General features: G+C 31.0%; 1 protein-coding gene across 5 annotated transcripts in view; it reads left to right on the forward strand.

The window, feature by feature from the left end:
* Positions 1 to 826: 826 nt before the first annotated feature.
* The window catches only part of Gyf (GIGYF family protein Gyf), a 36,047-nt gene continuing 24,080 nt past the window's right edge, over positions 827 to 12,793 (forward strand). For 4 of the 5 annotated variants that reach the window (XM_068763672.1, XM_068763680.1, XM_068763688.1 and 1 more), the window contains exons 1-10: positions 829 to 917; positions 4,407 to 4,796; positions 7,725 to 7,857; positions 8,671 to 8,813; positions 9,524 to 9,688; positions 10,384 to 10,490; positions 10,582 to 10,690; positions 11,462 to 11,571; positions 11,986 to 12,125; positions 12,197 to 12,612. In XM_068763672.1, coding sequence (XP_068619773.1) covers positions 4,462 to 4,796; positions 7,725 to 7,857; positions 8,671 to 8,813; positions 9,524 to 9,688; positions 10,384 to 10,490; positions 10,582 to 10,690; positions 11,462 to 11,571; positions 11,986 to 12,125; positions 12,197 to 12,612 — 1,658 coding nt within the window. In that variant the 5' untranslated portion in view covers positions 829 to 917; positions 4,407 to 4,461. Of the gene's footprint in view, positions 918 to 4,406; positions 4,797 to 7,724; positions 7,858 to 8,670; positions 8,814 to 9,523; positions 9,689 to 10,383; positions 10,491 to 10,581; positions 10,691 to 11,461; positions 11,572 to 11,985; positions 12,126 to 12,196; positions 12,613 to 12,793 lie in introns of all 5 variants that reach the window. The other variant, XM_068763707.1, reaches the window with a different exon arrangement.

Here is a 12,793-nt window from a genome sequence, read left to right on the forward strand (position 1 = left end):
TTACAAGAGTTAGGTGATTTTTTATGGGCGATAAAATTCCATTTATTTATATATGAAGTCAAATAGATTTAAAGGATATCTATTGCTCGATATTAAATTGTATTTTTGCGCGGTATAATATTTACGTCAGCATGAGGCCACCTCATAATGCCCATTGTACTAGTTACTTCTTTCAAATAGGAGCACGGTTATGCAGGTATAATACTTGGAGGTAAAATTTTTCTAGCGGAAATGTCAGGGCGCCCTGGAACTTGCCTTCACACAAAAGAAGCCAAGAGTTTAATTACCGGGCTTAGAAGGCTTGAATTTTTAGTAGCCTTGTGATATTAATCTTAATTTAAATATTTGATTATAAATTAAATTGAAGTATTACAAAAAATTAAAAGTTGGTGTCTATCTATTTATTTCTAAAATTGATGAGTACGTTTATTTGTTATTAGTTATTTTATTTAATAATCATGATGAGATAATGAAACGTGAATAGACGTTAATTTACATAAATAATTTAAAAAAAAATTACAGGAACAAAGATATAACCTTATACCATAAAATAATAATTTTGAGAGTACTAATATTTTTTACACTTTTTTTACAATAATTCTTTTTCTAACTACCAAATATTAAGTTATGTGTAAATGGAGGGAACGTTAATCTCAGAGTTGGATAATATTACGTCATCATTATAAATATATTACGGTATAATACGGAAAATATTGTTTCTATTAATGAAATAGTAATACATTGTATGACCCTATAAAAATTAAAATTTTTGTTGCCAGCATTGATTTATTGTTTGTGGCCGAGCTTCGTGCATGCGTTGACCGTTGACGTTATTCTTCAATTTACCTGGGTCGGCCATATTTCTCTGCCGACGTGCTCGTGTGTGCATCTTATTGAAGCACGTCTCAAGACCCTAGGTAATTATTATCTAAACGAAAATAATAGCAATTTGATCGATAAATGCTTTTAAGTGCGTGACATAAGATATTTAATGTAATCTTTATAGTTGGTGCTTTGGGGTAATTTAGCCTACTTGCCACCATGGTTCATTAAGTCGTGGAATTTGTGTATATTAAATCATGTGTCTGCAAACACAAGGTGCAAGCGTAGTTTTATGCAACGTGCGAATCGTCAGCTATTTCAGTTGGTGGATATGAGTGTTTTTTATTTGCAAGCCTTGCGGGATATCCATTTTGTTCTTAAATTTAACACTATTCTTTGTTGAGTGCTATTCTCATCAAGAATTATTAACTTCAATTAAATAATGAAATCAGTTTGCAACTTATAGTACAAGTGATTTTTTGGCTAAAATATATGCAATCAGCACATTTAGCTTCCCAATAAGTGATAAATTGTGCATAAATTAATTAATCTTAACTTACTACTTTATATCTCAATTATCATCGATTTTTTTTTATTTAGAAATAAAAGTGCCATCAATTCAAGTAACAATTAGTTTTGCAATATTCATACACTGTTCGAAACTCCGAGTATATATATATATACATATATATGTACTATAAATATGCATGTCAAAGACACATATGGAATGAAAATATTAAACATCAATTTAACTTCCTTCTTATAAATAATATCCTTTTTAATTAAATTGCTAAGGATACCTTAAAATTGTCTCATGCATTGAAATTACATTTCTTTAGGAAATATTGTAGTGTTTACTCTTTTGTTTGAATTTAAAGATAGTGTTTTGCCTTTCAAACTTTTAGTTAAATTTAAAAGATTTGTTGGAATAGAAAACCCTACTTCTGAATTCTAGTGGCTATATTATACATCATGACAAGTCTGAATTTTTGATTTTTGTATGCACCTACCAAACATTGCAGCAATCTTATAAACTGCAATATTTTTAAGCCATCCACTTACTTTTTTTAAATTTGTTATTTCTATTAGGGGGACCGAAAAGTTATGTAGCTTTCATAAGTTAAATTCACATGACTACATTTTAACAAGTTTTCATTTCTTCTCAACAATATATTAACCTTCATTATCAACAACCTTTTGCCATCTAGTATACAAATTTACTATTCCAGAGTGGTAAAAATCATCTGGTTTTTCTGTAAAATATGTAGACAGAAACACTTATTTTCCGTTCCCCCTAATAGATTTATTTACAGATGAACACCAACATTGCTTTGCATATAGTCATTTTTTGCCAAGTCCTAATTGAACCTTCATAATAATTAAATTACAATGATTTATATGGCATGTTTCTGTAATTATTATAGTTTTAAAGCTCAAAAAATACATGAATTAATCTGCCAGATACAAATTAACTTTTAGTTATAAAGTGTTTTGTTAAGCCGTGCGAATTATTTAATATTAAGTAAAATTTCAATTTCTTTTTAATGCGAGTGTTATTGAATACTTATTGTTAACAAACAAACATTATTTATAAATATATTTTAGTTTTAAGTGACATTATCTTCTATTTATAGGTTATTGCAGAATAATGTCTAAGCAATATCTTTTATTACAATAGAGCTTCAGTCACAACAAAGAAAATTTAAACAAAACAATTTTTTTGTCTATATAGCCAAAATGCATAAAACCTAGGGCACCACCACTTTTGTCAAATCACTATACATCAAACAAAAGCTGTACAAGCCTAAATATCGGGATTTATTGTAAAAATTTGTTTTGTTTAAATTTTCATTGCTGTGTAGGGTAGGGTATTAAAGAATATGTTACACTACATCTTGTGACCTAAATATACCTAGATAATAATCGATTTTGAAAAGAAATTGATTTGTTTTTACTCTATTTTAAACAACTTTGTTGTAGAGAGAAAGTAAAATGAACAAACCTAGAAAATGTAATCTAAATGAAACTATGTATGTTTTCTTTTAATATATGAGAGTTGCCATAAAAGTTTTTGGGAAATCTAAATTTACATAAAATTATAATTATAAATATGATTTGCTTTTCTATAAAATCATATATTGTAGCATCCTGTGGCATTGTGAAAACAGTGTGTGCCCCCTCTTTTTTGGAGGCCTCTTATGCAGCTATCATATCTTCGGCATCTTGAAACCATGTTCACTTGTGCTGCATCAATTTGATGTTAGTTTCAGTTTCAGTTGTGACTGTTGAAGGAAGCGCCTCACACAGATCATCATTTAGATTATAGTGCTACCAAACCGCTGTAGCAAGTTATAGATATGCACAGGGGTGGCGCTAATACCTTTTTTACCTCGGCCCCCACTTCCCAGTGGTTTCCTAAGTCGCGACTATAGTGTACTATAGTACAACCATGTTAGAACTTATTTTATTAGACCTTGGTGGGTTAAACCAGTTATAAATAGTATAACAAAATGGAACTATATCACCAAGAGCTATCAGAACTCTATTGTGACTTTGTTACTGATAGACTGCAACTAAAATTGTAATTAAATCTACAAATGACGATAAAACGTTATTTTTAAGTTAGCGCCAGTTTTTTTGAACAAATGACTATGAAGCAATGTTTCTGAAGATGAGTCACAGTTTGTTTCTTCAAATTTATTTGATATTATACTCTTTCGTAATATTATTTTTACATTATTTTAATTTTAAAAGCTTTTAGCCAGTGCATTATTTTGTAGCTGTTATATGACAGACAGTCTGGACAGATTTAACATTTTTAACATTGTTTATATACTTTTACAGTTATTATAAAATTCTCAGGGCTACTGTTGCTTGTAATACGGTACAAGTTATCCCCATAATTTGTTATAGATTTGTGAGTCGTTTTTGTTATTGGTTATTGATTTTGACCTAAGGTATTGCATTATAAAATTCTGTGTTTTCGCGGTTGGCCTCTGATTTTGCCCGGGTGTACTTACATATGGCGCCTCTGAATATTACGCGTGGTTTACTTAGTGATTAATTATTTTCGCGAACATAGGACGCGACAGATTGTCATATAACGCGTGTTTCTTTAAAATCGGATCATTGAAACTTGATGACGCATGTTATATTGGTGATACACTAAATTTTCGAATTTGTATTGAAACCTGAAACTGATGTTGCTAGCAAATAAATATGTTTGCAACCTCTCGGTTTTGTAAAGCATACATAATATAATAGTCCAGTACATTTTTCTAAGTAGAAATTAATTAATACATAACCTCCCTGTATGAATTAAATTAGACCATTAATTAAGAATATTCTCATTATGCATCTACATTACTAATTCATCAAGTTTGTTTGAAAACAATACTATCTAATGACTTTCTAATTTACTCAATGAAATTAACCAAAATAATGTTACTATTTACTTTAATGTTTTGTAATGTTGGCTTTTTTCATCACTAGGCGCCAATTTATAGTTATATAAGGAAATATAATTTAATTAAATCGTTACTATTTCGCGTATTAAAGTTTATTTTTTCATTTTACTGTTACAGTCGCTGCAGGACACAAGGTGCATTTCGCCTTACACAAAAGAAATCAATTATTGAGATGGGTGATCGCAATAACCCCATCAAGTTTGGTCCTGAGTGGTTGCGTAACTTTGCGCCAGAACGTAACGCTGGCGGTACTGTGAGCAGTAGTTCAAACACGAATTCCGGAATACCAACTTCGTCCGCTTCTACTGCATCCACTCAGCCTTCTGTGGTGTACACAAGGGCCGCGAGCCTTTCAGTTTTTCCTGGAACCTTAGGGAGTACGGTCACTTCAGGCACTGTAAGCCAAGGAGCAGCCGCCTGCTTGAATACAAACACCAGTACATCTCAGATCGCAAATTCTAGAAATCTCACAAACAATGCGCCAAAAGTGCTCCTTGCAAAACAACGGTGAGTAATTTGTTAACGAAGATCAATCGCTTTCATAGCAGTAAGCTAAACCTCGTTATAATCGAGTTTTTGGCTATAAATGTCCTTTTTCTCAATTATGCCCTCTTTATGGACTTACACTTTCTGGTCCACTTATCATACTTTATGACGCGTTTACTGTCCTCTTCAAGAATTTTCTTACAATCTGATATTCATTGTGAAAGCAATCTAGTCGAATACTTTTTTCGTGTCTTGAAACACTCATGACCTCGGAGACTTGATTTCTTTTCTCCGTTTCTAGGCCGTTTACACTATGCTATTAACATAGTCTGTAACTGAAGGGTTGGAAGGATTTTGTCACTGCGGACGCTTATTCATCGGCATATTGTGCCTAATTGGCAGGAGTTTAGAAGTCTTCGTAATTCCATAGTCGCATGTACAATGCTATCCATATACTTTTTTAAATTTTTTGCTAGAGGTTTTTTAGTTAGGTACTCCCATAGCACTATTTCTACCGTCATTGCGAATTAATCAATATTTGTCTTCTGACTTGACGAGCGCGGTCAATATTAAATTTACTGTGCCATTTAGACGTGCCCGTTTATTTCTGACTGTGCCCGCCATTTTTATTTCAATCAGTACCACTTTTAAAAATCTCTGGACCATTAAAGTCTACCGAGTTTCGCGGTCAATGATCCGCAATTGTCTGATGCATTCCATTCCATCTTTATTTGACATCATAAAGTTTGCGAGCTTCTGATTTCTTGTTTCTTTTTTAATTATGAAATCTTCCGGTGGATTGGATTTAGTTGTGTGAATGCGCCTTGATGTCTTGGTCCGCACTGAAATATTGTTTAATTTTAATAGTTAATTGAGAAAGCTTTCAAAACTAAATCACAGCAGTCATATATAACTCTGCCATCCCGATGGATGATTATTATTAGAAAATGCTTGCTTGTTTAAATATTGTGATTTTAATTAGCCATCAGTGACTGCTGTGTTAACAGACGTGACTTGATTTCATAGCAAAAAAATATGTAAATAAACAGGTGGCATAAACCATTTTTGTAATTCTTTTTTAAAGTTGCATGACGGTCGGATTTTCAGGATGTGATTTTTGCGTGATTTACTTTTAATTAACTTGCTTGCGTACTAGTTGAAGAGTTTTTAATTTTAGATTTAAATATTAAGCCAAAAAAGTTTTTGACTAGAACATTCAGAACTCGAACAAAATACACTATGTTTAACTCTTCAATATCCTATGTGGATCCGTCAGAAACTTTTGACTGACTAGAGATATACGTAAAGAATTTGCTTTATTACTAGTACATGATACGGACGTGACCTGTCGCGCTTTTCGTAGCAAATGTTTGTGTTGACTTCATAATCACAAAGAGTGATCTAAAACCAGTGACAAATGTTATAACAGCTTAGTCAAAGCAGTCGTTTATAACATTTTTGGCTATTTGAAGCACTTCTGTTAGAGTATGACATGATAAGTTGCATTTGTTGTGCAAGTTTTCCTATGTTCACGTTAAGTCGACTTTGACTTTCGTTTTTCCTATTTTGTTTAAATAAATGTTAATTTTTAGTGATTATTGGTAGATGAGGGGGCTTAAAATGGTTTTGCGTGGGCATTATTTAATTATAGGCATAGCTTGACATTTCAACTACCTTTTCACACTTTTTTTTTCTTTTTTACACTTAACGATAATATCGATATAATTGTGTATTTACATACATCTAATTAGTACTTAAAGGCAACCACAAAAATACATTTGATTATATTTAATGTTATTATGTTTATAATATTCAAACTTAAAAAATCCCTATTTGACATCAAAGAAAATCATTACTAGTTTTTTGACTTTTATTCCAATTGGTTAGTCAATACGAAATTACAGTTAAGAAATTGAAGCTGATATATATTAATATTATGCCTCAATTTATTAATGATACTGCTTTGATGTTTTTGCAATGTTATTTTATATTGACAAAAGTACTGCATGTAGGTTTTAAAGTCACAAAAGATTTTTTTTTTAATTTTAACAAGATCCACATCGTTTCAACTTTCCATAAAATATACTAACGCACCTATTTACTAATAGTTGTCATTGATGTAAGGAAATGTTATTATCATAGATGAGTTTACGCAATTTTAAATATTCTTTTTAATGAAGAGAGTATTGAGGAATGAGTCCAACATTGTTCAGTCGATTCATCTCGTTTTGACCTCTCGAGCGTCTAGTAAGGACTTCACCATTAATATATGTTGTTCAATGTTATGACCATCTTCTAACGTAATTCGATAAAGTGTAGCAAGCTATTGAATTCAATTTCGATATTTAAATCTGTTGATGCGTTGGTGTTGTCCACGTCACAATTTAGACTAGCCTTCATATGAGTAAATATCTCTATCAAAATAACCCTAGTTTTATCAGTTAACAGATGTTTAAAATCAACTCGCGGTTTCAATTGCCGTTTACAAATCCTGATAAGTCACATACGGTCTTTTGTTAACTAGCATGGAGTATAAACATCACTTGTCTATTTTTGGTATTGAGATGATCTTTTTTATATAATGGAAAAATTATTGCTTTAACAGTCTATTTTCTAGTGCTCAAGATGTTATTGCTTATTTAAGCCCATGTTATGTATGCACCAAATACATACAATGCTGGAAATTTTCAAAAAATCAATTATCTGTAGTCAATTAGTTCCGTGCAGGAATTTTTAACTTAAGGCATAGTTCACAATTAAGTAAAACTCATTAATCTCTTGATAAATAATTTATTTAAATAGCATTAGTTTACATTTATTATAGACTATTAATCATAGTAAAATTAAACAAATTGTTTTTATGTAGTGTTCATATGATGTACAGAAAATATATTTTATGTATACCAACAATACCAAATGTTTACCTAATTTTCTTTTCTTTTTTTTCAGGTATGGCAGGGAAGAGATGTTGGCATTATATGACAGAACTGTAGAAGCACCGGAAGAGTTAAAGCGCTTCGAGTTTCTATATAAGCCAAGAGGAAAATCACCAGTTGCATTAAATAGCACATTTGAAGAAATGGTAAATATGACCATGTAGTACTTGTTATACTATAAAAATAAAACTAATGAGATTTATATATAAAGAAGATGTAAATTGTTATATAACTATAAAAGTGCTGATACACATTGTTATGAAATAATTCCATCCATTTTGAAACAAATTAATTACTGACTCGCATTTATTCTAATTTAAGTAAAGGATGACCACAGCCAACTACATCCAAATTATTAATAATACAGTTATTTTGTTTTTAAATTAGTCAAAAACTAGTCTTCATTTTGTATTCTATGTAAATATGAGGTGAGCATTGCTTTTATTATTTAATGTTGACAGGTGTTAGGGAAAATCTATGAATTGTGTATAGTATCAACTTTTTTTTGTAACATAATACTGTAGTCACAGAATTACACTTTAATGCTAAAATTATTATTATTCAAACTGTAAATGCATTTAATGTCTGTGAATTGACAAGATTAAGTGGCAGTGGGCAGCCACATTGTACATAGTAGGGAGAATGGAGACCACCAACCAGCAAGCACAACAATGGACTACAACACACATGGGGGACAGATAACCTTGTTAAGGTCATTGGATAATTCCAGATGCAGGCTGCTTTCCAACAACACCAGTTTCTGATCTAAATCTAAGAGGGAAGTCTTATAGCTGAAATGATGATGAAACAAAATTATTCTTTATATGTGTAACATAAATATCAATTGATGGAATGGGATTTTAAAATTCTAAGTTAGCCAGCTAAAAATTCGTCTTAAACAATATGATGAATTTTTACTTATATAAGTATTAACAGCCACATTTTTTTGCAAATTGAAGCAGCGCGCCAATACCCGAGGAGGTCCATCAGTGGGCGCTGTATCGCAGGGAGAGAGGTTTAGTGGAGGTCGTGGAACAGGACGGGGTGGGGCCACTGAGAACCGCGGCCGTAGTCGCATGCCTTTTGTTAGGCAGTCTGCAAGGTAAAAAATGTCATTGTTTTCATTAAGCTTAAGTAATAATGTATTGTGCTTTTACATGGTATCTTTTTAAAAGGCCGTACATAATTTTCTTCATTTTTATCTTTATTACTTTTATCAATGGTAAAAAATAACAAAGCTTTCAAAAAGGTATCAAAACTCTTTACTTGGCAATATGATTTTTCAAATATTCCATTTAAGTTTGTGATGTCTATAACTCAACCACTAACTAATCCAAAATGAGTCGCCAGTTTCTGTCTGTCTCCATCATTGCAGACTGCAATTGGATGTAGTGGGATGACTTTTGTCAAGCTATTAACTTGGCATAACCTTCACAAGAAAACTTTTCCAAAGATAGATACACCGAAAATGAAAAAATCTGCATTATTTTTATATTGTGTCATAAGCAGCAATAAGTAACCTCAGTGATTAAATATTGTTTTATTTTATTATTATAGAACATTAAATTCCACCAAATTTCTTCAAATGGATTCATAAAGTCTATCAGTAATAAATCAGATCTCATGCCTACACTTTTTATATTGGTCATACAAATTAAATCAAGTATTACTTTATTTCATCCATTTCTTTTAGGCCATATTTTTGTGCAATTTAAACAGACTCAATTATTATTGATAATTCTTACTTTGATGTGCATGCTTCAATAAATAATTATGATGAGATTATAAAAATACTAATTTCTTTTTATTTAGAAGTGCATGGCACATGGGAAACACAAGACCACCAGTGTATAATACTGCCCCTGAACAAGATGCAAATCCTCTGAGACCATGGGGTGCAAACAATGGTATCACCCCTTTACCAGCAAGGTCAAATACTGAACAACAAGAATGGAATCCTAACAGAGTATTCCGTAGGTGAGTAATTATAACTTATTTCTGTTAGATTTTTTTTAGATTTATATTTTAATATTGACTATATAGTTCTTCACTGTTATATATTATATTGTTATAATGTTGGTAAAAATGAAGAAAATTAAACTAAACAGAGAATTACTAGTCAAAGACCTGATAAAAACAGATGTTTTGTTTTGTGAATTTAAAAAAGTCAAGCATTGGTGATGTGCAGTCTACTTATTATAAAATTGAACATTATTGCAGCTTTATATAACTAGTTAAATAAAGAAGTTTATGGAATAGTTTTGCTATGGTGACTGAAAGAAAACCTTCCAAAATTTTATAAATATCAGAGTGCTTAGGAATGATAAAAAATTAAAGTATTGCACATCTACTTTTTATGTTATCTAAATAATTGGATAATAAATACTTAATCTTAATATATCTTATATCTAATCACTATTTTTTAATAAAAATATTTAAATAACATTTCATGGATAAAAAAATGTCTTGTAAGTTTACACAACAAAAAATATACAATATGTACCAATTTATTTGTAATAGGTATATATCGTAAATTGACTATTTTGTATACAAAGTATACATTAATACTATTATATATAGAAATTATTATTATATAAATTAAAACTATTGAGATGAAAGTTTTTGGCTTTGATTTATATGAATAACACTCAAGCCTTTGAAAATTGTTGCAGACGCCAAGTTTATAATACTAATTGGAGGCAGCCACAAACTCGGGATGAAGGAGATAAATGGAGATCATCGGATGCAGCACGTGGTCGTTCTAACATCGACAAGTGGAGTAAGTTATTAAGTTAATATGTTATTCATAATATAGGGTAAATACATTCTCTTTATTTTATCATCCTGTTATGTTACATTTGTATTTTTAGACCGTGATTGGGGCGAGAGACTAGGGCAAGACCGTCCGCAGGCATGGAACTCTAATCGTCGGACGTGGGTTGGAGGGGAAAGACACAACGACGATAATCTACCAGAATGGTTAGTTTTATTTAACCATAATTCTCTCGATTTCAACATGTTTAATCAAGATTTTATGAAGTTACAGCAAAATTAATAAACAAAAATATTCAATTTTAAATCTTTGATTTTTTGCACAGATTTATATTTAATGTTCATAAATACATATGTTACTCTGTTTTCTCAGTAATGAATATCCTTGCGAAAAGTTTAAATATTTTCTTTAGCAATATTCAATATGCCAGTGAAGTTTAAGTGAAACATTTATGATTTTTATCCTGTGATATGTTGGGGCCTGAAATGAATACATATCCATAGATAAAAAATAGTTATTTTCATTAAAAACTTTATGTACATTTTTAAAAGACAAAAGTGTGCTGTGGTTCCTAGATTCATTAAAATCATTCTTAATTTGAGTATATGTGGTTGATTATGCCCTTCATTCTGTCATTTACAATGTAAAGCATAAAATTGTCAAGTGAAATAGTGCACTGATTTGCTGGTAGTTCTTATAGGTTTTGCAATTAACGTGGTGTTATTCACGGTGTGCTATGTTTGATGTCCAATAATTACACTTGTCTACCTTTCAAATCCAACTAAAACTAGTAGTAACTGGTGTTCAATATCGGAAATAAAAAAATATCTATATTTTTTAACAATTTGAAACAAATGATGTTATGTTATATCACATTTTCTATAACAAAAATTTCTTTTGACTTATTTGTAGCAGTTTAGGTTGTATTAATTTTTCCTAGATAAATAGGACTTAAAAAAATGTCTAATACTCTCTAGGGCCATGGACAATGCAATAGGCGGATCAGGTACTTTCGACTCTTCTGGAGCATTTCATGGTTATAGTAATGATGATACCAACTTGCCTAAGACACAGGATACCTCATTCTGTAAGTAACAAAATAAATGTTTTACAAAGTGAACATTTCTTATAAAAAATTTATTCATTATAAAATCTTATATCTTCATTATAAAATTAAAGTTATTGTTGGCACACATAGATTATTAAAGTTATAATAAACTATATGTGCCAACATGAGTGCCGTTGCTTCCCTCACTAGACAAGGCCTGTACCGCAGGGGCAGTGGTAATCTTGTGTATATGTAGTAATGTGTACATTGGGAGTAATCTACCAACATACAGCTTTTGGATCTAAAAACTTAATCTCATTTAATACTCATAAAGTTCTGGTAAATAGTAAAAAGTACTTTGTATTTGAAAACTATTTTTGATATAGTTACATTCTAAAATTTATAACCTTTTCTGCATTTTTTGGCTTTTTTATAATTAAGTTTTATTTACAGCTCTTGTACGTTCTCAAACACATGGGAGCTTTGTACGATCAAAAACTGACGAAGAACCATCTGAAGACTGGTGGGCTTCCGATAAAGCTAAAAAGTTATCAGAAAAGAAGTTTGATGCTAGCGATATCAAATTTAAGAAGGTATTCTTAAATTACTAACTTAATGAAATTCCTGTGTAAAAGAAAAAAACTACATATTTTTAAATTTTTAGCCATCAACCTCTGGTGCCAGTGAAGCAAATGTCAGTGGATCAAACACAGAAGAAACTAAGCAGGAGGAAACTGTTAACCATGAAAAATCGGAAGAATATTTAGCAGATCCATTGGATAAACCTGAAAATGCTGAAGAAACACTTGATAATATTAATCAAAGTGATGAAAAGGATGATAACTTGAAACCCAAGTTTACAGAAAGTAAAACCTTTGATGCACTTATGAGATCTGACATTGATATAGAAAAAGTTACTGATGACAGAGGCAACTTTCAATCTGTGATGATTACACAAAACAACAGCTTACGTCAAAAACATCAAAACATTGTAGCCTCTGGTAGTGAAAATGCTCCAAGACAGGGCCAGGGCCGTATCCCAGTTCTACAAATGCTTCATGGTACACAATCAAATGAAAAGTAAGAAAGTCCTGTTTTTTATATTTTTTATACTAGCAATATACAGGAAGATAGTTTATTCAGTAATCTCCAACAGCATTGTGAAAATGCAGGCATTTAAGTATTGACATATGCGGTGCTGAAACATTTACAGTTTGGTGATACAGCCTGCAGTCTACAACTAGTCAGTTGTAATAATATA

The sequence above is a fragment of the Battus philenor genome, unplaced genomic scaffold, assembly GCF_028537555.1.
Source record: "Battus philenor isolate CCGP_79_NKW_IND1 unplaced genomic scaffold, ilBatPhil1.0.hap1 SCAF_1, whole genome shotgun sequence".
In the NCBI taxonomy this organism is placed as follows: Eukaryota; Metazoa; Arthropoda; class Insecta; order Lepidoptera; family Papilionidae; genus Battus; species Battus philenor.